Source organism: Mus musculus, chromosome 11 (assembly GCF_000001635.26).
Source record: "Mus musculus strain C57BL/6J chromosome 11, GRCm38.p6 C57BL/6J".
NCBI lineage: Eukaryota > Metazoa > Chordata > Mammalia > Rodentia > Muridae > Mus > Mus musculus.
In genome coordinates this window covers 85,300,947-85,327,263 of record NC_000077.6, presented here as the reverse complement: position 1 = coordinate 85,327,263, position 26,317 = coordinate 85,300,947, and the positions used below count along the sequence as shown (strand labels likewise).

The window sequence follows — 26,317 nt, the reverse complement described above, 5'->3', positions numbered from 1 at the left end:
CAAGCTGAAGACCAGCCTAGGCTACACAGTGAGTTACAGACCAGGCTGGCCTACACAACTACCTTGCCTCAATTAAAAGGGAGTAGTGGGGGAGATGTAGAAAGACAAAAGACAGAGTAGACACAGTTAGCTAACCAGAACCAAAATAAGACAGACAAAACAAATGATCACCTGCCGCCAAGTCCTTCGATTCTTTCTCTTTCCTTGGGAAGTTCTGGCTTGTGATCTTGTGTCACCTCCACAGCTCTCACAAAATCATCCTTTGGGTCATCCTGAATTCCAAGGACCACCCCAGAGTCACCTACATGCGCTACATACATCTTCATGCCCCGTATTATAACCACACTGGCAGTTGTCCCGGACGTGCTGGGAAGACCTGTCATAGTCTTTGGCCATTCTGCTGTAATAAGGAAGAAAACATTTTATATTTTACTTCTCCACATTAGAACAGTTATCGGAATATAAAAAGCAACTTATCTTGAATTAGCATGTTAACACTTGAGTTTGAACAGCAAAAAATTTAAGAAAAACATCTTGAACTGGAGGGAGGTGAAGGGAGGGAGGGAGAAGGCTTAGAATCGACTTGGCTGAGGTAGGGTTTCTGTTGCTATGATAAAACACCATGACCAGCGGTGGCGCACGCCTATAATCCTAGCACTTGGGAGGCAGAGGCAGGCAGATTTCTGAGTTCAAGGCCAGCCTGGTCTACAGAGTGAGTTCCAGGACAGCCAGGACGACATACAACCCTGTCTTAAGGGGAAAAAAAATGACCAAAACAAGCATTAGTAGAAAAGAACAGGCTTTAAAAAAAAATGATTTATTTATTTATTGTGTACAGTGTTCTGTCTGCACACCAGAAGAGGGTACCAGATCTCATTATAGATGGTTGTGAGCCACCATGTGGTTGCTGGGAATTGACCTCAGAACCTTTGGAAGAGCAGTCAATGCTCTCAACCACTGAGCCATCTCTCCAGCCCCAAGAAAGGGCTTATTTCATCTTACATTTCCACATTATATTCTATCATCAAAGCCAGGGCAGGTAAGAACTGATGGCAGAGACCATGGAGGAGGTCTTGCTCCTCTTGGCTTTCCCACCCTACCTTCTTAGCTAACCCTGGACTACCAGCCCAGGGGTGGTACTGCCTAGTGAACTGGGCCCTACCACATTGACCATCAAGCAAGAAAATGCACTACAGGCTTGTCCAGGTCTATCTGGTCAGGTTTTTTCTCAGTTGAGATTCCCTCTTCCAAAATGATTCTATTTTGTGCCAAGATGACATAAAACTAACTAGAACACTACCTGAGAATTTAAATTAATTCCTCTAATCAATAAATTTATAAATAACTATAATAAAACTATAAACCAATACTGAGAGAGAAAAAAATTACAGGATAGATTTTCTATTTCCATGTACTACATAGAGAAGCAAAGGTATACTAAGTTTTCTTTGTTAGGAACCAAACCCAAGGCCTCCTACATGCCATTCAAGTTTACCATTAAGCAACAACCAAGCTTTGCAGTACAGTTGGTTATAATACCATTTCGTCAAATTCCAGCACTTGTATCTTTCCAGAAATAGCCACTTGGTTTTATTTTTAAACAACTTTTAAATATTCTAATTTTAGTAATTTTAATTTATTTACTTAGTTTTGACTTGAGTTGTTGTTGTTGTTTGGGGGGGGGGGGGTGGAAACAAGATATCACTATGTAGCCCTGACTGGCTTGGAACTTGCTATGTAGATCATGCTAACCTAATCTTGAACTCAGAGACTCTACCTCGGCCTCTCTGCCTCTGCCTCCCATATTTTCATTTGTGTGTGTGTATGTGTGTGTGTGTGTGTGTGTGTATACATGTGCATATGTATGTGGTTGACAATTATGTATACCATGTGTACAGAGCCCAAACAGGCCAAAAGAGGCCATCAAATTCCCTGGAGCTGGAGTTACAGGCAGTTGTTAGTCTCCTGATGGGTGCTGAGAACTGAGGCAGGTCCTCTGCAAAAGCAGGATGTGCTCTTAACTGCTAAACCATCTCCCCACCCACCCAACAACATTTACTCATCACCAAAGTCCTATACAAAGAAGCTTGCACGTACTACTTCAAATAATATTTACAGTAAGCCAATAAGACATAAAATTCTTCCCTAGCCAGGCAGTGGTGGTGTGCACCTTTAATCTCAGCACTAAGAAGGCAGAGGCAGGTAGATGTCTGAGTTTGAGGCCAGCCTGGTCTACAAAGTTAAGTTCCAGACAGCCAAAACTATATAGAGAAACCCTGTCTTGAAAAACAAAAAGAAAAACAAATTATTCCTATTTTCATCTTACAAATGAAGAAATAAATACTTTGCATGGTTAAGAAGCTTGCTTAAGATAACTTAAAAATTAAATAACAGAACTCTCAAATCAATTCCAAACCATATACTGTCTAGTTAAATTCAGTGACAACAACAATTTAGTATTACAACAACTCTGTAATACTAAACTCCAACTGTAAATTCATGATAGCAGATTGAATCACTTACTTACATACTCTGCCCACTGGAACTCTACTGAAAGGACAAAATATAAAAGTCACCCCATAGCACAGTAAAGGTCACAGCAAAATGAGGGAGTCCTGTAAGTTTGAGCAAACAGTTATACTAGGATAACTGCAGAGGGCAGTCAAATGATAAGCAAGAAAAGCTAGTAAGAGGGAATAAATTGGTTCTCCTTAATTAGGCAATGGGTGGTAAACTGAGGCTCAGTAGTGACAAGCCCCTGCTGCTCAATCATGAGGTCACAGCAGCACCCACACCTCTAACTCCAGCCCTAAGGAACCCAACACCTTCTGGCCTCCTTGTGTACCCACAAGTTTACTTAGTAAGTTACCAGGAGCAGAATCAGACTACTTCACTGACGTATACAAAGTCTACAAAATGTCCCCACAACTGAAATCAGTCAGACAGGCCACCTGAAGGAAAAAAGAAAGGCCTAAATAGGCCTTGAACCAAAGAGAAAACTCAGACAAAAAGCACGCAAAGGCATTCAAGTTTTCTTCAGTCATCCGGTAAATAGTAATTAAAAACCACAAGAGAACACAGCATGAGAACAAGTGCTTAAAGGATGACACAGCACATGTGGTCGGAAATGCGGAAGCAACACACACTTCAGTCAGCTACTGAGGACAGCATGAACACTGCAGGGACACTTGGGTATCATGTGGGAGGAAGACAGGACCTCCTCAACCACCCCAGGAGTACCACACATCACTGCAGAAACACATGGCCAGAGTAGCACTGCTCACAGAGTGAAGAAACCCTGAGGCGCTCCTCATTCTACACAATGCCTAAGAATCTCAGAAACTCCGGAGATAAAGGACATCATGTACAGAACTTACCTGGTCAGACGACTAAAATCATCAGCAAGCAGTACAGAATGGAGGCTCAAGAGATGGTTACTCCTTGGAAGGAGAAACATGAAGCCACAGTGGCAGGAAACTAATCCTACCTACTAGAAGGCCGAAGTGGAAGGACCAACAACAGTTCAAGGCAAGGGCTGGAGAGATGGCTCAGAGGTTAAGAGCACTGACTGCTCTTCCAGAGGTCCTGAGTTCAATTCCCAGCAACCACATGGTGGCTCACAACCATCGGTAATGGGGTCTGATGCCCTCTTCTGGTGTGTCTGAGACAGCTACAGTGTACTCACACATACATAAAATAAACCTTTTTAAAAAAAAGTAGATTTGTTTTAAAAAAAAACACAAACCATAGATTTGTTTTTAAAAAAAAACACAAACCAGTCCAAAGCAAGTGTGGGCAACTTCATGAGACTATCTCTAGAAAGTAAAAAGGAAAGCCTATCTAGAATACACTGACTTCCATATTCAAAACCCAGCACCACACAGGGACAACACAAGTAAGACCAGCATAGATATTCAGGTACGTGTGCAATACAGGCAATGTCCTCTTCTCTATCTGGACAGTATATACACTTATTTGTTATTGACATTTAGTTATCTGTGATGCTAGACACCTAGTTCTAGCTCTAGGGAGACAGAGACAGAGAGTTGATGAGTTCACAACCAGCCTGGTCTACATATCATATCCTAAGCCAACCAGGGCTACACAAAAAGACCCTGTGTGTCTAAATAAATAAATAAATAATAACAAAAGGCAAATTCAGAAAAACAAAAATTTACTAAAAGCATACAAGTAATTGAGTCATGTTCAAAATTCACCTAAAATAAAATGGGTGTGTGTGCGCGCAAATAAGACAGTCAAAGCAACAATATTATTTAATATCACATCTCTGAACCTGATCTGACGGAACACACCTGTAATATCAGCACTTGGGAGGTAAAAGAAGGAGGATCAAGAGTTCAAGATTATCTTCAGCTACATACAGACTTCCAGGGCAACCTGGGCTATATGGACCTCTGATTCAAAAAAGAAAATTTAAAGTCTGGCATAGTGGTGAATGCCTTTAGTCTAGAAGAGAAAAGCAGGTGGATCTCTGGTTGACATGGTGAGAGTACCAGGTCAACCAGGGCTATGTAGGTATGTAGGGAGACCATATCTCCAAGAAAGAAAGAAAGAAAGAAAGAAAGAAAGAGAGAGAGAGAGAGAGAGAGAGAGAGAGAGAGAAGAGAAATTTTTAAAAAGATGGCTCAGTGAACAAAGGTACTTGCCCCCAAGTCCCTGGAATCCATGAGGCCAAGAGCACCAGCTCCTACAAAGCGCCCTCTGAACTTCATAAGCTGCTGTACCACATGTATCCATACACGTACACAAAATACATACACAGATAAATGTCAAAGAACCCCATGAGCAAATTGTATGAACAAATAGATATTCTGCAATGGACTAAAAATAATGTAATTCACTTGAAATGCCACTTTTATCATGTTATAATTTGTCTCAGATGTAGTACTGAATTTAAACTAATCTATTTATAGCATTTGATAACTGAGTTAAAGCAATCCTACACCTGTTCGTTAATATTCTCTTACATATGTTTAAAACAAACAAACAAACCTATAAACTTGTTTTTTAGTGTTTTGTGAAGGTTTTGTTGTTTGTAAGGTGAAGTTTCTCACTGTTTTTCAGGCTAGAGGGAACACACAATCGTTCTACATCTTCCAAACAAATGAAATAGAATCATGGGCTATGCACCACTGCACCAGACCCAGGATAAATATTTAACATAACTAGCTTCACACCTATATGGGTGGCTAAGGCAGGAAGATCACCAGAGTCCCTGAGTTCAAGGCTGTACTATGCTATGCTGACCAAGTGTGTGCACTTGCAAAGAACCCTGTCCTTCAGTTCGAGTATCACAGGAATGAGGCATGGGGGCGGGGGTGGGGTGTTGTTGCTATTGTTTTATTAACCAGACGGGGAACCACCACCAAATCATCTTGCCTCAACCTCCCTGCAAACTGGAACTTCAGTCTTACCCTGAACCAGGTAAGACTCATTACCTCTCTTGTTTTTATTCATTTATTTTTAAATATTTGTTTGTTTTGGTGTTGCTGGAGAATGAACCCAAGATCTTACGCATCCTAGGCAAGCGAGCCACCTCCAGTGTCTTTTTGTTTGTTTTCTAAGGGTTTTTCATTTTTATGTATGTGTGGGTGTCTGCATGCATGTCTGTGAATTACATGTATGCCTCATGCCTGTGCGGGCAGAAAAAAAGGGCCTTTGGATTCCCTAGAACTGGAAACCTGGGTCCCCTGCAGGAGCAGTGAATACACTTAACTGCTGAACCATCATTCTAGCCCCAATTTTTGAGATTGGATTTCATTATATAGCACTGGCTGGCTATGCAACTCAAACCAACCCTGAACTCATAGTAGCAATCTTACTGTCTCAGCCTTTGGAGTTGCTGGGATTACATTCCCAAGCCATCTTGCTCAGCTAAAACTCAGTCTTCTAAAAAAAATTAATAATTTTTTGAATTTGGAATGGTGACATACACCTGTAATCTAAGCTCCTGGGAAGTAGAGTCAAGGAATCATTCATGTTCAAGCAGGGTCTGAGTTATGTGAGATAAATGAAAGGAAGCGGGCAAGAGAGGAAAGGGGGAAGAGAATGATTTTAATAAAGAAAAAATTAGCCGGGCGTAGTGGCACACGCCTTCAATTCCAGCACTCGGGAGGCAGAGGCAGGTGGATTTCTTAGTTCAAGGCTAGCCTGGTCTACAGAGTGAGTTCCAGGACAGCCAGAGCTATACAGAGAAACTCTGTCTCAAAAAAATCACAAAAAAAAAAAAAAAATTACAGGTAAGCAAAAATTGTAATTGTGTATGTGTACTTTGTGGCAAATATAAAACTTGGGGCACATATTGTATACCTGCTGCCAATATACTCATTCCATCTTAGGAGGTGGGCAGTACTGTCATCAGCTCCACCTTACAGATAAGGACACTCTGGCACAATAGTCTTATGCAAAGTCACAGCACAAGTAAGAAAAGCTGGATTCAAAACAAGCCGAAAATCCCTCCCTAGCTCTTGCCATGTTTGGAAGCCTATTATGGGGAGAATAGATTGTGTATAGGTCTTTGGGGCATGGTGAAAGTAACTCACCTCCAAAAAACATAGCAATTATTGCAATTTCCCTAGAAATCATAAAGACTGGCACAGATAGTAAAACACAAAAGAGCAGAGCAGATAAGCATATATATTTGTATAAAGTTTATTCATTGCAACAATATGAGAGAGGTAGCCAAGCATAGCAGCTCAACTGTGTAGTCCAGCACTTGGGAGTCTGAGGCAGAAAGATGACCATGTGAATTCAAGGCTAGCCTAGGATGTATAGTGAGGTCCAGGCCAGCCCAAACTCCAGAGTGAATGCTTGTCTCAAAAAGAAAAAAGAAAGTCTGAAAACCCTTGGAAAATGACACAATTATAAATCAAATGATACTTAGAAAATGAAACGAGGCTGCAATTTCTGATTCCTATTCTTTATTGAAATAAATACAGACTATTACAGCAAAGAGACCTTAAGAAAACTCTCCTAGAATCTGGCCGAGCCCCGGGTTTGACCTTCCTGAGAGCTGTGCTTAGGTTTTGCATTTTCCTTTCTGCTCCAGCAAAAAGCTAACTTATTTTCTTGAACTAATACTGAGCTATTACTCATAGTACCTAATTCCTACAAACAGGAGACTTCTACATCACTAATCTTAAACTGGTTTCCACTGCTATAAAAAGTACTTAAGACTGGGTAATTTGTTATTTATTTCATTTTGAAACAAGGTGTCACTCCTTACCCCAAAAGTGGCTCAAACGTCTAGTGACCCTTGAGCTAGGATTACAGGCATTCACCAACAAACACAGCCACACAGTGAGGCCCTATTTAAAAAAATAAATCCACTTTAAAAAATTTAAACCATTGCTATATTTGATAACTTAAGAGGTATTTGTCAAGTTTTCCATTGTAGTCTATTTCCTTTGGAATTAACTATTTGGGGGGAAGGTATCTGAGGAGATAAAAATACATTTTTAGTGGGCTGTTATCCTTCTGAAACCTGTGACAACGGCTTTTTTTTCAGAAAGGGGTCTTTGCAGATGAATGTAGGTTAAGATCCTTAAAAAGAGATCATCCTGGATTAGAGTGGGCACTTAGAAGAGAGAAGTGAAGACAATGCAAGAAGGGGATAGAAAAAGAAAAGGCTGAGATACAGAGATGCATCCATCTTCAAGCCAAAAAAAGGCAAAAGATGGCTGACAGCTACCAGAGGCAGGCGCAGAACAGATTCTCCCCAAGGAACCCACTCTCATGACGCTTGATTCCCCAAGGAACCCACTCTCATGACGCTTGATTCCCCAAGGAACCCACCCACTCTCATGACTGCTTGATTTCCAACTTTTGACATCCAAAGGCATAAAAGCCTAAGTCTCTATTGTTTCAAACCACCCAGTTATTGGTTATTTGAGAGAGCATTCCTAGGAAGCTAACATAACTCTGTTGCATAAATTTTCACTAATGAGTTTTGTTTTTTATGCTTGCTTATTTATTTTGTGGGCAGGAGGAGATGTGAGCCACAGTTTACAGGTCTTAAGACAACTTGGAAGGAGTCAGTTCTCTCATTCCACCAAGTGTTTGATTCCTAGAAAGGGATCAAACCCAAGTAATTAGGTTTCCCAGCAAGCAACGCTATCCACTGAGTCATCTTGCTGCCCCAATTCACAATTAGTTTTGTATGTCTAGGTACACATGTGCAGTACACAGGCATGTGTGCGTACACACGAACATATGTAGGAGACAGGACTGGTCCCTAGCAGCCTAGGAAGCCGCTGCTAACACTCCCCGGCTTTCCTCCCCAGCACAGTGAACCTGTTCCACAGGCAGAGGTGCTTTCTGACAACCCTGACAACCTGAACTATCGTCAGGGCTCAGATAACACTGAGGAACAAGAACCCATTCCTACCAATTGTCTGTCCTCTGACCTATGCCCACCCCCCACACATAATAATAAAGTAACAAACGGATCCATGTGTTTATTAAAATATAAAGGAGCTGATTTATTTCATCACTATACTGGACAGAAACAACTATTCTGCTGACCGTTCATTACACATTACTTCATGTGCTACATGGACAACCCTAGTCTTAGTTACAAGTAAGGCAATTACCTTTGCAGCCAAAAACCTCAAGCTTCAGCTAAGAGGCAGACAGAAGGACGTGCTGGTCTCTCAGTGGTCAACTGATCTTTCCAGCAGCTCCTCCTAATAATTCTAAGAGCTCAGCTGCCCTCTGGGCTGTGTTGACCCATGCACATGTACAAAGCAATGCTTGGTAAAACTTGGAGTGCCTGATCGATCAGTGGTCATGGCAGAAGCCTCAAAGTAAGCTAGTTGCCACTGTATTCTTCATAGCTACACCCTTATAAGCTGGGCATAGGGGAAGACTTGGTAAGGCATACCTGTAAACCTAGCATAGAAAAGGTAAAACAACAGTATTAAAATCTCATAACCAGGGGGCTGGAGAGATGGCTCGGCGGTTAAGAGCACCGACTGTTCTTCCAAAAGTCCTGAGTTCAAATCCCAGCAACCACATGGTGGCTCACAACCATCCGTAACAAATAACAAAAATCTGATGCCCTCTTCTGGAGTGTCTGAAGACAGCTACAGTGTACACACATATAATAAGTAAGTAAATAAATAAATAAATCTTTAAAAAAATATTTCATAACGAAGGGACTGGGAAGACAGTCAGTTGGTAAAGTAATGCAAGACCTACGCAGACAGAGTGCTCATAAACATGAAAACCTTTTCATTTAAAAAAAAAAAAAGAGTCGCCAGGCAGTAGTGGCGCACGCCTTTAATCCGAGCACTTGGGAGGCAGGAGCAGGCGGATTTCTGAGTTCGAGGCCAGCCTGGTCTACAAAGTGAAACCCTGTCTCGAAAAAACAAACAATATAGGTGGAATAACATTATGAACTAACCAGTACCCCGGAGCTCTTGACTCTAGCTGCATATGTATCAAAAGATGGCCTAGTTGGCCATCACTGGAAAGAGAGGCCCATTGGACTTGCAAACTTTATATCCCCCAGTACAGGGGAACACCAGGGCCAAAAAGTAGGAGTGGGTGGGTACGGGGGTGGGGGGGAGGGTATGGAGGACTTTTGGGATAGCATTGGAAATGTAAATGAGGAAAATACCTAATTAAAAAAAGATTTAAGTAAATTAATAAAAAAAAAGAAAGAAAAAAACAAACAAACAAAAAAAGTCAGGTGTGGGGCTAGAGAGATGGCTCAGTGGTTAAGAACACTGACTGCTCTTCCAAAGTCCTGAGTTCAAATCCCAGCAACCACATGGTGGCTCACAACCATCTGTAATGAGATCTGACACCTTCTTCTGGTGCGTCTGGAAACAGCTACAGTGTACTTAGATATAATAAATCTTTAGAACAGAGTGAGCAGGGTCCAATGGGGCCAAATGGAATGAGAAGAGGTCCTGAATTCAAATTCCCATCAAGCACATGATGGCTCATAACCATCGGTACAGCTACAGTGTACTCATATATACATAAAATAAGTAAATAAATTAAAAAAAAAAGGTCAGGTGCACTAAGAGCTTGTGATCCCATTCCTAGAGAGACAGAAAAAGATGCCTAGGGTCTATGGTAGCTCTAGCCTAATTAGTGAGCTTTACCATAGCAAGAGACCCTGTCTCTTGTACACCTGAGGAATGATACCAAAGGTTATCCTCTAGTCCACACATGCAGATTTCAAAGGTAGCCTAGGCTACATACTGTAGCCCTATCTCCTTTTACTTTGTTTAAAAAAAAAAAAAATGTCAGGCGTGGTGGCACCCGCATTTAATCCCAGCACTTGGGAAGCAGAGGCAGGCGAAATTCTGAGTTCGAGGCCAGCCTGGTCTACAGAGTGAGTTCTGGGACAGCCAGGGCTACACAGAAAAACCCTGTCTTGAAAAACAAAGAAAAAAAAAAAACTTACGTGGTAGCACAGGGCTGTAATCCCAACTTTGGGAAGACAAGAGGACCAGAAATTCATGTGCAGCAAATTTGAGATACCCACCACCCACTCCCCCAACTATTTGAAACCATGGCTCAGGAGGAAAAAGGAAAACAAGACAGAAAAGATGAACAGACCAATGGTGGTGGTGATTCATGCCTGAAATCTCAGCACCCCAGAGCCTTAGAAAGGAAGAGCAAAGTCAAGGCCCCTGGGCTCTATGGCAGATAAGATCCTAGCAGAAAACAGAAAGCTTGGTTATTTGATATGTATTGTCTTCAAAGAAAAGCATGATGGATTTCTAATTGCCATTTGGAAGACTCAAATGCATATCTAGCAGGGTAGCCTTCAGCTTCCAATAAAATCTTTTCTCATGACATCAATAAAAATAGTCTTACTTATTTTTTTGTATCACATGCTGAAATGTACCAATATTCAGAAGATATTAACTCACGGTACCATTACACCCTGTTAAAACTCACACATAGGCAAAAATTGATTCAAACCCCAGGAGAGAAGGCTGGGGCCTCGAACCCAGTAGCAGACTTGCCTACCATATACAAGACCCCAAGTCTGATAAGGGGAAAGAATGTTTTGTTTATTTTGGTTTTAGAAGATGGGACAGATGATTTCCAGGGGTCACTTCATGAGGAGCTATAAACAAGACATATTGCAGGAGGAGTCATTCTTTCAGTAACTTTTTTATTTTCATTTTTAGATTATAGTTTAATTACATCATCTCTCCCTTCCCCCTTCCTTCCTCCAAAACCTCCCATGCACACACACACACCCTCAAACTCAACGAGTTAGGATCTTAATACAAGACTACAAAGTTTTCATTACTGAGGTTTCAGACCACAGTTCAACTAAACTTAAAATGCAAACACTTGACACAGACTACTCAATGATCTGAAAACACTAATAAAATATTCCTTTTCCTACTACACCTGTATATAAAAGGCCCCTTTTTTTTTTTAAATCTACTTCAACCAACTAGTAAAAGAAACTAAGTGCAGAAACAGATAGGAACTAAGATGTCTTCTATTAAGACATACATTAAGAGATTTGAAAAAAATATATATATGCAATGCCATTCTTTACATTAGGAATTCTTATTTGGAAATAATATATACTTTGGAATATTGTTCTTATTTTTTTACTTTTTAAAGAAGACTGAATTAACCGTAACTAAGTACATATGTGTCTAGGCTGTGTGGATGTGTACATACGAGTACTGGTGCCTGTGAGGGTTGGAGGTATTGGATCCTCCCAGAGCTGAAGTAACAAGTGGTTGTAAGTTGACCAATGTGGGTGCTGGGAATCCAACTCTGGGCCTCTGCTCTCTCCCCAAGCCTGGTTAGTATCACTTTATTGAGACAGGTTCTCACTGTGTAACCTGGAGTGGCCCAGAACTAGTAAGGAAGACCAGACTACCTCAAACTGACAAAGATCCAACTGCATCCCAAGCACTGGAACTAACGACATGCATTGCTTTCCTTTTTAAGTAGGACTTTTATCTACACTGATAGATGCTGCCCACATGAACAGTAGCTCTTGGGTCACTAGTGACTTAACAGTACAGGAGCCTGGAGTAATAGCTCAGCACTAGAGCCATACATAACGCATGAGGCTCTGAGTTTAATCCCCAGCACAAAGAAATAGCTGTCTAAAAAGCAAAATAGTTGCTGGGGGGGGGGGGGGTGACGCACACCTTTAATCCCAGGACTTGGGAGGCAGAGGCAGGTGGATTTCTGAGTTCGAGGCCAACCTGGTCTACAGAGTGAATTCCAGGATAGCCAGGGCTACACAGAGAAACCCTGTCTCAAAAACCAAAAAAAAAAAAAAAAAAAGTTAAGAACTGCTATTAATCCAGTGAGTATAACAGAGAAAGGAGAATGCTCGATTTCAAAAGAAACTGTAGTGTCACATAAGAAAATACTGTCTGGCAGTCTATATGATCAATATAGTTTTAGTTGGGGGGGGGGGCAATAAGCCTAAAAATGAAAAATGTTTTATTTATTTATATGTTTGTTTGAGTTTTCTTTGCATGTACATTTGTGCATCATGTGTGTGCCTGGTGCCCAGGAAGATCAGAAGAGGGTGCTGAATCCACTGGGAATGAAGTTACAGATGCCTGGGAGCTGCTATGTGGGTGCTGGGAACAGAGCCCAGGTCTTCTGAAGCAGCAGCAAGCGCTTTTAACCACTGACCCATCTGTGCAGTTGCCCTAATCCCTGAAATATATGTGTGGTGTTTTCTAGATGTATATATATGTTTTGTTTTGCTTTGCTTTGCTTTGTTTTACACAGGTCTCATTATGAAACCCTGACTGACCAGAAACTCGCTCTGTACACCAGGCTGGCCTTGAACTCAGAGATTCGCCAGTTTCTGCCTCCCATTGGTTAGTATTAAAGACATGAGCCACCATGCCAATCAAAAGTGAAATATGTTAATGTGCCTTGGAAAAGGTGTCTTGTCAAAGATGACAGAAAAAAAAATGCTAATTAACACAAGTGCAGAGGGAGGGTGAACAGGGACTGAAAGGACCTTGGCCTGAGGATGGATGACAGGCTGCAAACGCTAACTCTGTTTAATTGGTAGAAAATCAAGAGCTGAACAAAAATTAAGAGCTGCAATTTTTTTAATTTGTATTTCCTATATCATGGTTCTCAAAATACTTTAATTCTTTTAAATCTAAGTTTTGAATATGGCGTTCATTTAAGGTTTCACTCAGTAAAAAAAAAAAAGCATGACTCAAAAAGTATTTGTATGTAGGGCTGGAGAGGTGGCACACAGGGTTAGAGCATGGTCTCTTCTAAAGTACCCAAGTGCCAAGAGCTCAGTCCCCAGACACCACAGCCCACATCCCACAACCACCTGTATTGTAACCTTAGCCTTCAGGAGAGCTCACGTCTCTGATTTTTTTTTGGGGGGGGGGGCATCTGCACTCACATGCATACATCCACACATAATTTAAAAATACAAATGTCTTTTGAAGCTTTTGAAGTATGTGCATGTATAAAAACACATTTAAATTAACAGCATGACCCCTGCTTTATTAAAGGGACGCTCGGGCATCACAGAGGTAGGGCTTGTGCTTATGTGAGAGACCCTGTGTTCAATTCAACACCAGCACAAGTCAGGTTAAAATAAACCAAATATAAAGTTCAAACTGCTGCTTCCCTTTGTGATAGTCTACCTTGCTGTCCTGGCCCTGAACTTGCACCGGTCCTCCTGGCCTGCCACCCAAGTGCTAGGATTACCAGCATTAGCTACCACACTTCAATATGAAGGGTCAATCTTTTTTTTCCCCCCCTTTAAAGAAAGGGTCTCTTTACTAGGCATGGCTGTCCTTGAAACTCTCTCTGTAGAGTAGACCAGGCTGGCCTCAAACTCAGAGATATCTGCCTACCTTGGCCTCTCAAGGACTAGTATTAAAGGCATGTACCACCACACCTAGCTAAAGTTCAACTATTAAAGGCTTTTGATTTTTAAAGCATATGGGAAATTCATATGCCCCAAGTGTACTGCAAAATAAATGAACTCTGTAATAGGTCTTTGTGTCTAATCTTAATCTTCTTTGTCTCCCTATCCACTTTTAATTCCTCTTCAGCCAATAATATAATGCATTTCTAGAATAAACTACAATGCTTTCAAGCTCTACTCAGCCCACACGAAAACAAAATAAATCCATGATAGGGGCCCAAGGGATTTGCTGGGACCTGCCTCCAAAACCCTCAGTGGCTGGTCTTCAAGTCAATCAAATACTTGGCAAAAGGCCCAACAGATGGAAAACAGATTTGAAACCAGCTAGCCTATACTGTATGACAATGCCTTTCTAAAAATACTGTGTATTTTACAAATCTGTAACAGCACTGAGTCTCTGTCTCTTTAATGAAAATAGAGTGACTTTCTTACACCACTATAAACGAAGGGTTTTTAGTGGCAGGAACATAAATTCTTTTCTGTAACAAAAATATGCACCATATACCCAGGGCAAAATAAGCAGCCATATAACCCTCGGGCATTTCTGTTATCTACAGAAGTACTGTCTGTCTCAGAGAGATTCAAAATTTAGATGGGACTACAATCACACTTAACTTTTAGGAATTAAAATACCTGTTACCAAAAACTACTTTGATGAGTAGTGACATGAGTGCTTTTCAGTATGAACTTTTGGAAAACTGAATGCAATTCTAAGTATCCCACACACACACACCAAGAAGTTAACACATGCCCCTAACATGGAGCCAATTTAATATTTAACACGTTGCACACCTTTCTCATAAACAATTCAAGGGATTACCCCAAAACACTATCACAAAAGTAAGTTGCCTATGTTACACTTCAGCCCTTCTAAATTGACTTACATCGAGCCAGAGCCATTCAGGTCAATCTGAAGAAGTGACACCACCGGTAGGAGGCAACCAAGAGGAACAAGCCCAACAAGAACAAAATTATGACAGATGCTAAGGGAACGCTCCAATTCTTGCCACCTCCTGCTTCTTTCACCTAGCCCGTGTAGAAACGTTTCTTAAATTTATCCCTCGGTTACAATCTGGCGCCGGCATTCAAACACTTCTGAGCGTGCTGCTACCAAAGTGAATTAGCGAAGGGAGAGGGGAGACTGTTGCCCCCTGATCGTAGGAGGGAGGAGATAATGCAAGGAGCGGTTGCTGGGAGACAAGCCATCCTAGCGTTTCCGAGGCCACTCGGTGTGCCTAGAACTCCAACCATGACAGTCTTCACTCGCATCCCTTGTTGGACAGCGTCGCTTGATGGATAGCGCTCTTGGTACCGGGGAGGCCCACGCGGTGCTGATGCTATAAAAAGCCCAGGGGGATAAGGGGAGAAAAGAAAAAAAGAGGCGGGCGGGGAACTTACCCAGTTTCTTCCACATGGCGAGGTGACAGGCGAGGAAACCTTTGCGGATGGCAGCGCACACCTTGGCGGGCTCGGACGAGGTGAAGCCTTTCTGCTTCTTGATGAAACCCCACAAGTGCTCCCGGGCAAACTGTGCCGCCTCCCGACCGCCGTGCCCGTCGCACACTGCAAAGAAGGCCACCGAAGAGCGGCGGCGACAGCAGCGGCCAGCGGGTAGCGAGGCCGCGGCGTCCGGGGCAGGGTCGCGGGCCGCCGCCGGGCCTTTTTCCGATGGCCCGACGCCGGCGAGAGTGGGGGTCGCCGGCAACCCGAGCGCCCGCCGCGGTACCGGCGCCGGCTTGTCCTCCGCAGCCGGCTCGGGCTCCACCACGATCTGAGTTACGTCCTCCATGTACTTCCTCCCGCCCTGGTCCGAGAAGACGCTCACTCCCAGCGAGTACAGCCCCGCCATGGCCGGCTGCCCGGGATCCCGCCGTTCCCACGCAGCCCGCCGAATTCCGAGGCGGGAGACACACTCGCCGCTCGCCGGCCAACTATTGTTTATCTTCGACGAAGCCGAGAGTGAAGAGGAGGCGGTCCCCGCGGCGGTGGGGGGGGGCGCGTGATGTCGGGACTTGTCCGCGAGAGCTGGGCCGGTCGAGTCGCGGGCGAGAGGAGCCGAGCAGCTGCGCCTGCGCACTGAACTCGCTCCCCGCCCGCCCGCGCCCACCATACAAATCAGACGTTCTTTCCCCCCCTTTCTCCTGATGACGTCACTCGGCTCGCTGAGACAGACCAATCAGGAGTCAAGAAGAGCAAGCTCGCCCCCGCCCTCCTTCCACCCCCGCATCTCTCTGCAACCGCTGATCTCGCTCGGCCCGCCGACCGGGGGAGCGCGCTCCTTGCCCGGTTTGTTTTCTCCAGCCTAGGGCTTCTGTACCCTGGGGGTTTTCCGCTGTTACTAAGCGGCTGAAGCCTCAACCTGTCATCTTTTTTTCCCCTTAAATCCCTAACGTGAGACTTCTGGCTTTTCCCCTTTGGTCCTTTTGCAGAGCCAGTTTTGCCTCCCGCGATTGTGGAAAATTTGCAGAGGTCAAAGGTAGACTTGACCTTCCACTTATTTCAAGCGAAATGGCGCGAAAATGCCCTGCAAAGTCGTTGGTCCGTGCGCTAGACCAGCGTAGCACGCGTGAACTGGCTTGGGTGGGACTTGTCCGGCTGGGAGTTAAGGGAAGCAGTCGGGTTTACTTAAGAAGACTTGGAATTTTCCACCGCCAGTTGCACAGCCCTGTTTTCCGCGATAACGTTAGGTCGGAGACCTGTCGGCGAGTTTAATTCCTAACACTTTACAGCCCTTTTTTTTTTTTAAGTATTTTGCATATTTCTTCCTCTTTTCAGCGTCGTTAATACTTTTTCGGACTCGTCTTGAATACAGCTATTACTGCAGAATCTAAGTTACCGTTTGGAAAAGGAGCATACAACAGGATCTCCATGCCCTAAAGACACGGTTATTTCCCTCCGTTCACAGAAGTTGACAGTCCCAACAACAAAATGAATGCTTTTAGACTGATTTCCACGAAATTGAAATAAGTTCTCGAGTGATCAACTTAATATTTTCTTAGCACCATATTCTTTTGAGGGAGTCAACGTGTTCCTTTATTATTTTCTGTACAGCCTTTGAGATTTCACAAAAAGCGTAATGGAAACTTATTTACAGCAGCATGGGAAATGCAAACAACAAGGAAAGGCTTTATGCTGGCCTGCCTTTCAACAACAGTTTCTATACCTCCCAAGACAATTCCTTTTAAAATTGTCATTAAATATTTATTTCATTTTCATTATGTGTGTATCTCTGTGGATGTTGTGTGGAGTCCCAACCCTCCGCCTACAACTGGAGTTACAGGTGGTTGTGAGCCAGATAGGCGCTCCAAACCAAAAAGCAGTGCAGGCTCTTAACCACTGAGCCATCTCTCCACTCCCCTAAAACAGCATTCTGAAATAACTGGGCCTTAACTTTTTTTAATTACTTTTTTTTTATGTACATTGGTGTTTTGCCTGTATGTGTGAGGGAGTCAGATTTCCTGGAACAGAAGTTACATACAGTTGTGAGCTGCCTTGTAGGTGCTGAAAATTGAACCTGGGTCCTCTGGAAATCCAGCCAGTGCTTCCAACCACCATCTATCTCCCCGGTCCCTTTAACAGTTTTTTTTCCCCATTTTTTATTAGGTATTTAGCTCATTTACATTTCCAATGCTATACCAAAAGTCCCCCTACCCACCCACCCCCACTCCCCTACGCACCCACTCCCCCTTTTTGGCCCTGGCGTTCCCCTGTACTGGGGCATATAAAGTTTGCGTGTCCAATGGGCCTCTCTTTCCAGTGATGGCCGACTATGCCATCTTTTGATACATATGCAGCTAGAGTCAAGAGCTCTGGGGTACTGGTTAGTTCATAATGTTGTTCCACCTATAGGGTTGCAGATCCCTTTAGCTCCTTGGGTACTTTCTCTAGCTCCTCCATTGGGAGCCCTGTGATCCATCCATTAGCTGACTGTGAGCATCCACTTCTGTGTTTGCTAGGCCCCGGCATAGTCTCACAAGAGACAGCTACATCTGGGTCCTTTCGATAAAATCTTGCTAGTGTATGCAATGGTGTCAGCGTTTGGATGCTGATTATGGGGTGGATCCCTGGATATGGCAGTCTCTACATGGTCCATCCTTTCGTCTCCCTTTAACAGTTTTTAATTCATTTATTTGTTAGAATTGAACAGAACCCTTAACATGTTTAGCAATTATTGGAGCAATTTTGTGTTTTGGGGTGTGGGGGAGATGTTGAGACAGGGTTTCTCTGTGTAGTCCTAGTAGACCAGGATGGCCTCGAAGTCAGATCTGCCTGCTCAGCCCCTGGAGTACTAGAATTAAAAGCCTGTGCCAACACTGACCAGCAGGGGCAACTATTTTAAACTACAATTTTAAGACATCTCACAGTGTAGCCCTGGCAACGATAGAGTCCTGGCAGGTTTTAAACTCATTGCTTCCAGAGTGCAGGGAATAAAGGGGTGTGACACACCTAACTAAAGACTTGGGCAATTTTTTTTTTTTTTTAACCAGGAGTAAAGCTGGGAACCAGCAAAGTGACTCAGCCAGTAAAGGCCCTTGGTGACAAACCTGGCCACCTGAGTATTGTCCCCACAACACACACAGTAGAAGAGAATAGCACATGTAAGTTGTCCTCAGACATCCAGATTCAGAACATGGCATTCTCAAGCCTACATACATACAATAAAATTATTGGTAGGCAGAGGCAGGAGGATCTCTGGGAGGCCAGCTTGGTCTACAGAGAGAGTTTCAGGGCAGTCAGGGATACACAGAGCTCCTGTCTCAAAAAAAAAAAAAAAAAAAAAGAGGAGGAGGAAGAAAGTACACATACTGACATCTTTTATTGTTTTTGTTTTTAAATTAAATATAATTACATCATTTCCTCTTCTTTTCTTCCCTTTAACCCCTCCTATGTGTCACATCCACTAACTTGTGTGTGTGTGTGTGTATACACACATATGTACACATATATATACATGTATATTCATATGCAAGATCAGTTTAAGAACATACAGAAAAAGGTCTAAGTAGATAGGCTAGGCATAGCCATACAGATCTATAATTATAGTATTTGAAAAGCAGAGGCAAGAGAATCAAGAGTTCAAGATCAGGGCTGGAGAGATGACTCAGTGGTTAAGAGCACTGACTGCTCTTCCAGAGGTCCTGAGTTCAATTCCCAACAACCACATAGTGACTCACAGCCATCTGTAATGGGATCTGATGCCCTCTTCTGGTGTGTCTGAAGATAGTTACAGTGTTCTTACATAAAACAAATAAATAGAGGCAGGCAGTGTTGGCACACACCTTTAATTCCAGTGCTTGTTTTGTTTTTTGGGTTTTTTGTTTTGTATATTTGGTTTTTTTCAAGACAGGGTTTCTCTGTGTAGCCCTGGCTGTCCTGGAACTCACTCTGTAGACCAGGCTGGCCTCGAATTCAGAAATTCGCCTGCCTCTGCCTCCCAAGTGCTGGGATTAAAAAAAACAAAAAACAAAAAAATTTAAATTATATATAGATAGATAGATAGATATAGAGAAAGAGAGCGAAAGAGAGAGAAGAGAGAGAGTTCAAGGTATCTTCCTCTTCAGTTACTTCAGAAAAAGCCCTTTTCACCAACTCTCTAAATTCAATCCCTGGAATCCACTCACAGAGTGGTAGAGGAGAACCAACCCTGCACACTTCTCCTCAGGGGAAATGTGGACCATCACAGGAGGCCCTGACCATCATACACACACTCGGGATTCTAATACACCAGAATAAAATTAAAATGCCATCCAAAATAACACCTGGTAACAAAGTAGCAAGAATGTCGGGCTTGGCTGGGGTGGGGGGACGGGGACGGGGACAGGGACGGGACACCCTTCAATCCCAGCATTCAGAAGAGGCTTGGGGGATCTCCTGGTCAGAAGCTAGTGTACTCTACATAGTGAGTTCCAGGCCAGCCCCCCCCTCTGTAGTGAGACCTCGTTTTAAAGAAGTAAACAAAACACTTGGGTCCAAGAAGGAATCTCATCTTCTTTCAATCAGTAATCATAACATTATCATAACCTAGCAAAAGTGCCAATGTATAGATCGTATTTTATAACTGAATTGTAAAATTCTAAATGAGATGGTGGCAGTGGTCCTTCAGCAGCTTCTATCCCACAAGACCTGCAAGAAAGAACTGTGTATTTACCTCCCCCTTAGATTAGTCACCTTAGTTCGCCTACCTTTGCCCCAAGAGAACACCAAAAGGCAATTCCCTCAGGAACCTTGACACATTTCCTCCCAGGCTCAGCCCACCGGCTCCAGTCAACCATTATCTCTGGACTAAACTCCAACTCCAACCTTTCATCCCACAGTCTGCCTAAGTGTTTCAACTTCTCTTGCCAAAGATTTCCACCTTATTCAAGCCTCCAGTGCCAAAGATTTCCACCTTATTCAAGCCTCCAGTGCCAAAGATTTCCATGTTATTCAAGTCTCCAGTGCCAAAGATTTCCATGTTATTCAAGCCTTATCTGGAAACGTTTGAATCAACCAACTTCCTGTCCCAGACACTTTTCAAGTATGGGCTGGTGTTTTCTTCCATCACAGTAGACTGCTATCTCCTTCACCTCTTAGCGCCTCCCCACCCCCACCTCCTTTGTAAATCACTGAAGCTCTGACTCAGTCTTCATCCCTCCTAGCTCTTTTACTCTTGGCCTCCTATCTGTCCCAGGCTGCCTCTCTGTTGCTGTGATAAAACACTGACTGACCAACCTGAGGAGGAAACAGGCAGGTCAGAACTCAAGGCAGGGACTGAAGGGCTGGACTGAAGCGACCACTGAGGAGTACCGCTTACTGGCTTGCTCAGCTATTTTTCTTTTTTATTTAATTTTTTTAATTTACTCATTTTATGTGTATGAGTTTCATGGTATGTCTGTGCACCATGTATGTGCCTGGTACCAGAGGAAGCCAGAAGAGGACATTGGATCCCTTAAGAATGGAGTCATAAATGGTTATGAGCCTCCGTGTGGATACTGGAAATGGAAGAGCAGCTAGTGCTCTTAACTTCTGAATCAACACTCCAGCCCCATTCTCTTCTTAATCTTTGCCTGAGGAATGTATCTTAGTTGGTAGGGTGTTACTCTAGCATAAATGAAGCCCCGGGCTTGATCCCCAGCACCTACTAAACTAGTTGCAATCCCAGCACTTGGAAGATAGAGGCTGGACGATCAGAAAGTCTAGGTCAGCCTTTGTACATCCTGGGATACAGGAAACTCTACCTCAGAAACCATCAGCTGTTAAGTCATTCTTGTTCCTGCCATTTATGTTCTCCAGTTTATCGGTTTTGGTGGGTTGGTTGGTTTTGATGTTGGTTTGGTTTGATTTTGTTTCTTTTTTTTTTTTTTTTTTTAAGAAAGGGTTTTTCTGTCTATCTCTAGCTGTCTTGGAACTCACTCCTTAGACAGGGCTGGCCTCAGACTTGGAGATGCATCCCTCTGCCTCCCAAGTCCTGAGACTAAATATGCATGCCACCACTGCCCAGCTATTTCTTGTTTTGTTTTTTGTTTTGTTTTTAAATGAATCTTCTCCATTTGTATGCAAGTATGGTTTCAGCCTAGTATGGTGGCACACACACCTGAAGACCTAATACTCAAGAGATTGAGGCAAGAGAATTGCCACAAGTTCAAGTCCAGCCTGGACTATACAGTGAGATTGAGAGCAGCCTGTACAACAGAGTGAGGCCTGCATTAAAAAGATCAACAATAAATAAATACCACCATGCTTTGTTTTATACACACACACACACACAAATACTTTAACATACCCTGCACACTCTCTTTCTCCCTCAAGCTCTTACTCTGTGGACCTAATTGGCCTAGAGCTCTCTGTGTAGTCCAAGTTGGCTCAAACTCATTGAGACCTATCTTGTGTCTCTCGAGTGCTGAGTTCAAAGGCCTGTGCCACAATGGCTGACTTACTTCTCTTTCTTAAAAGACAGTGTCTTTCTGTGTAGCCCAGGCTGGCCTTAAACTCAGGACCTTCCTGCTCAAGCTCAGCTCCTGGGATTACAAGTTGCACCACCACCCAGACTTACCTCTTTTTTTTAAAAAAGATTTATTTATTTTTATTTATATGAGTACACTGTAGCTGTCTTCAGGCACATCAGAAGAGGACATCATATCCCATTACAGATGGTTTTGAGGCACCATGAGGTTGCTGGGAATTGAACTCAGGATCTCTGGAAGAGCAGTCAGTGCTCTTAACTGCTGAGCCATCTCTACAGCCCCCTAGACTTACCTCTCTATATCAGCTCATTTTTGTGTTCCTCTTTAGAGGTAAAAAGAAGAATTTAAAATAAAAGTCTTGTATCTAATTGTCCTTTCCAATGACTAAGTCATAGCTGACTCCACACTACTTCCAATCAAGCAACCACTGCATTAAACCATGAAGGTTGCTTTTATGACAGCCAGATCTGCCTGGCTCCATAACTAATCATAGCGTTTATGGTTTGGTTTGGCTTGCCTTGGATTTTTGTTTCTTCTTGTTTTGTATTCAAGTTCTGGGTGTGAGAAGTGAACGGGGGCTGTGGGAGGGGCTGTGGGTGTGGCTGTGCACTCTAGTGCTCTAGTGCAGAGATCAAAAGAGAAAGTCTGGCATCCTTCTCCAGCATTCTCCACCATATTCCTTAGAAACAGGGTCTTCTCCACTGGTTGTGACATTTTTTTCTATTGGGATCTACTTCAGGATTAGGTGCCTCATTCTATTGGTTGGGTGATTTTGAAGTCATAGCTTGCATTTAATGACCCTTTAGTATGTTCCTACTAGCATACAAAATTGGCAAACATGCTTTATTTTCCTTCCTTCTTTCCTTCCTTCCTTCCTTCCTTCCTCTCTCTCTCTCTCTCTCTCTCTCTCTCTCTCTCTCTTTTCTTTCCTTTTTTTAACTTGTTGTTAGCCAGGTGAGAGGTTCTCACTGCCTGCAGGCAGGTGGTGTGGGGGCCATAGAAGGAGCGCACCCGCCACAGAATTTTTGTTTGTTTGTTTTTAAACACACTTTTCTTAAACATGTACTTTAAGAATCAATTTTAGTATAAGAATCTAATCAAAGATGCCGTGGTGGCATAACCCTTTAATGCCAGCACTTGGGAAGCAGAAATGGACCTCTTATGAGTTCAAGATCAGTCTCTTCTACATATTGAGTTTCAGGACAACCAGAACTACATAACAGAGAGACCCTGTCTCAAAACAAAAACAAAGCAAAACAAAAAACTCTAACCTGTTTGCTACTGTTGATTTCTGTAAGTCTATAGTCTAGTTCATCTACTAGAGCCACCTGCATATTAACAAGGGCAGATAAATGAGATAAATGTGTCTCAAGATGTTAAGTTCTGTATGTCTGCTTTTACTGTAACACTGCTGTGTCTGTAACTCAGGGTTTAACAAAATAGTCTAATATGGTCACTGCTGTCACATGCCTAAACAAGTGGGAGACACAGAACTGCTGTGGCCAGACTGGCAAAGGTGTCAGCCCTGTATGTGCTCCCAATTAGGGAAAATCAACGTCATGTGTCCTACAGATAGCCGGGTTGAGTCAAGAATATGAGAAGAACATTCATGCCTTCTCTCTCCTGATAGCTTGTGTTACACACCTTCGAGTAAAGGCTTGTTCTCCTATGCCTTACTTGGTTGGTTTTTTGTTTGTTTGTTTTTGTTTTTGTTTTTCTCAAAGTAGTATAGGTTAGACTGTAGCCCAGGATGGCCTTGAAGCCACAGCAATCTTCCTGCATCTTCCTCCAAAGAGCTAGGATTACAGGCCTGGCTAAATGTATTGTTTTTCCTTAGTGATATGTTTCTTTTTGGGTTTTTTTTTTTTCATTTCCTAAGAAGTTAAACAAAAATTTTATTTTCTATTTGGGCAGCTGAGATAAGAGGTTCTGCAAACAACTCAGGGAACACAGTGGGAACCCCGAATCTCAAGCCAAGTGTAGTGTGGGGCAGGCCTGTAATCCCAGCGTGTAGCCAGTGAAAAACAGTTTTCAGTTGGCATTGGCTACCTGTGACCCATGGGAGTAACTCAGTGGTAGCACACTTGACAAGTGTGTGCTGGGTTCCAGGTTTAGTCTCCAGCACTGGAATAATGAAAGGTTGGTTGGTTGGTTGGTTTTTAATAATTTGAAAGTAAGACTTGGTGGTAGGAACCTGCAATCAGAACAGCGGAGAAGTGGAGACAGGAACTCCTAGAGTTCAAGGCCATCCTTGACTACATATTGAGCTTGCTTAGGCTGTGTGAGAACCTGTCTCAAAAGGGAAAAACAAATCCAAAACCAGAAACAAGTGAGAAGTATTTTCTTGAAGTAATTACTACATTTCTTTTTTTTAAAGTTTATATATATGAAGTTTGTGTGCATTGAATGTAGGCACCAGAGGAGTTCAGAAAAGGGAGCCCAATCCTCTGGAAATGAATTTACAGGAGGTGGTAAGCTGCCTGTTACACGTGATGGGACCCCCAAAAGGAGTCTTCTACAAGGAGCAGAAAATGCTCTGGACTGTTGAGCTGTCTCTCCAGCCTGTGCTATGTAGCATTTTAACTCAGCAGTATAATTCATTAAACCTGTTGCAGAAACCTCTAGGCCCGGAGTAACTTGCCCTTCAAATGTTGATACAAAATTGGCAAAGAACACCTTCAAAACACAACTAGTAAATTGTATCGCCCACACCACCCACTCTTTTCTTGAGGAAAAGGCTCCCTGGGTTGCATAAGTCAGCTTTTGTGGTTGGGTGGTCTTCCTACATCCTCCTTCAGGGTGACTGCAGGTGGACCAAGCCACACCCAGCTGTAGTCAAATTTAAGCTCAGCATTTGCTTTAAGGTGAACTCCACAAGTCTGTTTCTGAACTACTATAGAAACAGGTCATTTCAGACTACTCACTACCTCTTCTGTGTTAAACAAGACATACTTCCCCCTGCGTCTTCTGCTCCCATCCAATTTGTGAGACCTGGGTGAACTTAAGAATGGACTTCCCTAAGCTGGGCGTGCACGCCTTTAATCGCAGCACTTGGGAGGCAGAGGCAGGTGGATGTCTGAGTTTGAGGCCAGCCTGGTCTACAGAGTGAGTTCCAGGACAGCCAGGGCTACACAGAGAAACCCTGTCTCGAAAAACCAAAAAAAAAAAAAAAAAAAAAAAAAAAAAACCCCAAAAAAAAGAATGGTCTTCCCTGAGGGTGAGATGCTCCACAGGTAAAGGCTTGATACACCTGAGTCTGGTAATGAGTTCAAAACCCAGGACCCACCTAAAGGTTGAAGGAGAGAACCAGTTCCAAAGTATGTTATCCTTTGATCTCTACATACACTCATGCCCCGGGTGCTTCTCTCTCTCTCTCTCTCTCTCTCTCTCTCTCTCTCTCTCTCTCTCTCTCTCTCTCTCTCTCTCTCTCTGTCTCTCTCTCTCTCTCACACACACACTTTTATTTTTTTAAAGAAGGAACTTCAAGTTGGGTGATGATGTGCATGGTGTCTTGAAAAAAGCAGAAAAGGAACTTGCTATTTAGCCCAGGCTGGCCCTAAACTCCTGGTCTTCCTGCCTCCACCTCCCAAATGCTGAGATTAGTGTCACTGAGCTCATCTGCCCTTCACCTTCTAAGTCCTTAGCCTGGCCTAAGTAAATGCCTGGAGGATCGAGCCATCCATGGTGCTGCATTCTTTAACCTCCACACTCAGGAAACAGAGGCAGACAAAATGTCTGTCAGCTGGAGGCTAACCTGGGCTACAGAGTGAGACCTTGTCTAGAAAGAAAGAAACAAACAAAAGAAAACTCAGCCTACCATAGTGCCCATATACAATAAGCTGTGTCAGCTTGTCTCATTTTTTTATGAGTGTTTTGCCGGCCTGTATATCTGTGTACTGTTCCTGTGCCTGGTCCTACAGAGATCAGAGGACTGTGTCAGCTCTGCTGAGACTGGAGTGGAGACACTTATGAACCACCATGTGGGTGTTGGGAACTAAACCCAGGTCCTCCAGAAAAGCAGCCAGTTCTCTTAACCACAGAGCCACCTATCAGCCCCAGCTCTTATCATTAGTAATAGCTTTTTTCTACTACCTTTTTTTTTTTTAAGATTTATTTATTATATGTAAGTACACTGTAGCTGTCCTCAGACACTCCAGAAGAGAAAGTCAGATCTCGGTACGGATGGTTGTGAGCCACCATGTGGTTGCTGGGATTTGAACTCCTGACCTTCGGAAGAGCAGTCGGGTGCTCTTACCCACTGAGCCATCTCACCAGCCCCCTCTACTACCTTTTTAAATTAAATTTTCTCAAGAGCTTTATTTTTTTATTCTCCTATGATAGGACCTCCACATCCTCTGTTCTAACTTGACAGATGCTATGTCCTGATTTTTTGAACTTTCTTCCTATGTCCTAACCCTTTGCCATCTGTTTT

General features: G+C 43.1%; 1 protein-coding gene across 1 annotated transcript in view; it reads right to left on the bottom strand.

The window, feature by feature from the left end:
- Positions 1-16,010, bottom strand: part of Ppm1d (protein phosphatase 1D magnesium-dependent, delta isoform) — a 35,818-nt gene extending 19,808 nt beyond the window's left edge. The window contains exons 1-2 of the mRNA NM_016910.3: positions 15,341-16,010; positions 172-400 (exon numbers count right to left, since the gene is read on the bottom strand). Coding sequence (NP_058606.3) covers positions 172-400; positions 15,341-15,791 — 680 coding nt within the window. The 5' untranslated portion in view covers positions 15,792-16,010. The remainder of the gene's footprint in view (positions 1-171; positions 401-15,340) is intronic.
- Positions 16,011-26,317: the final 10,307 nt, after the last annotated feature.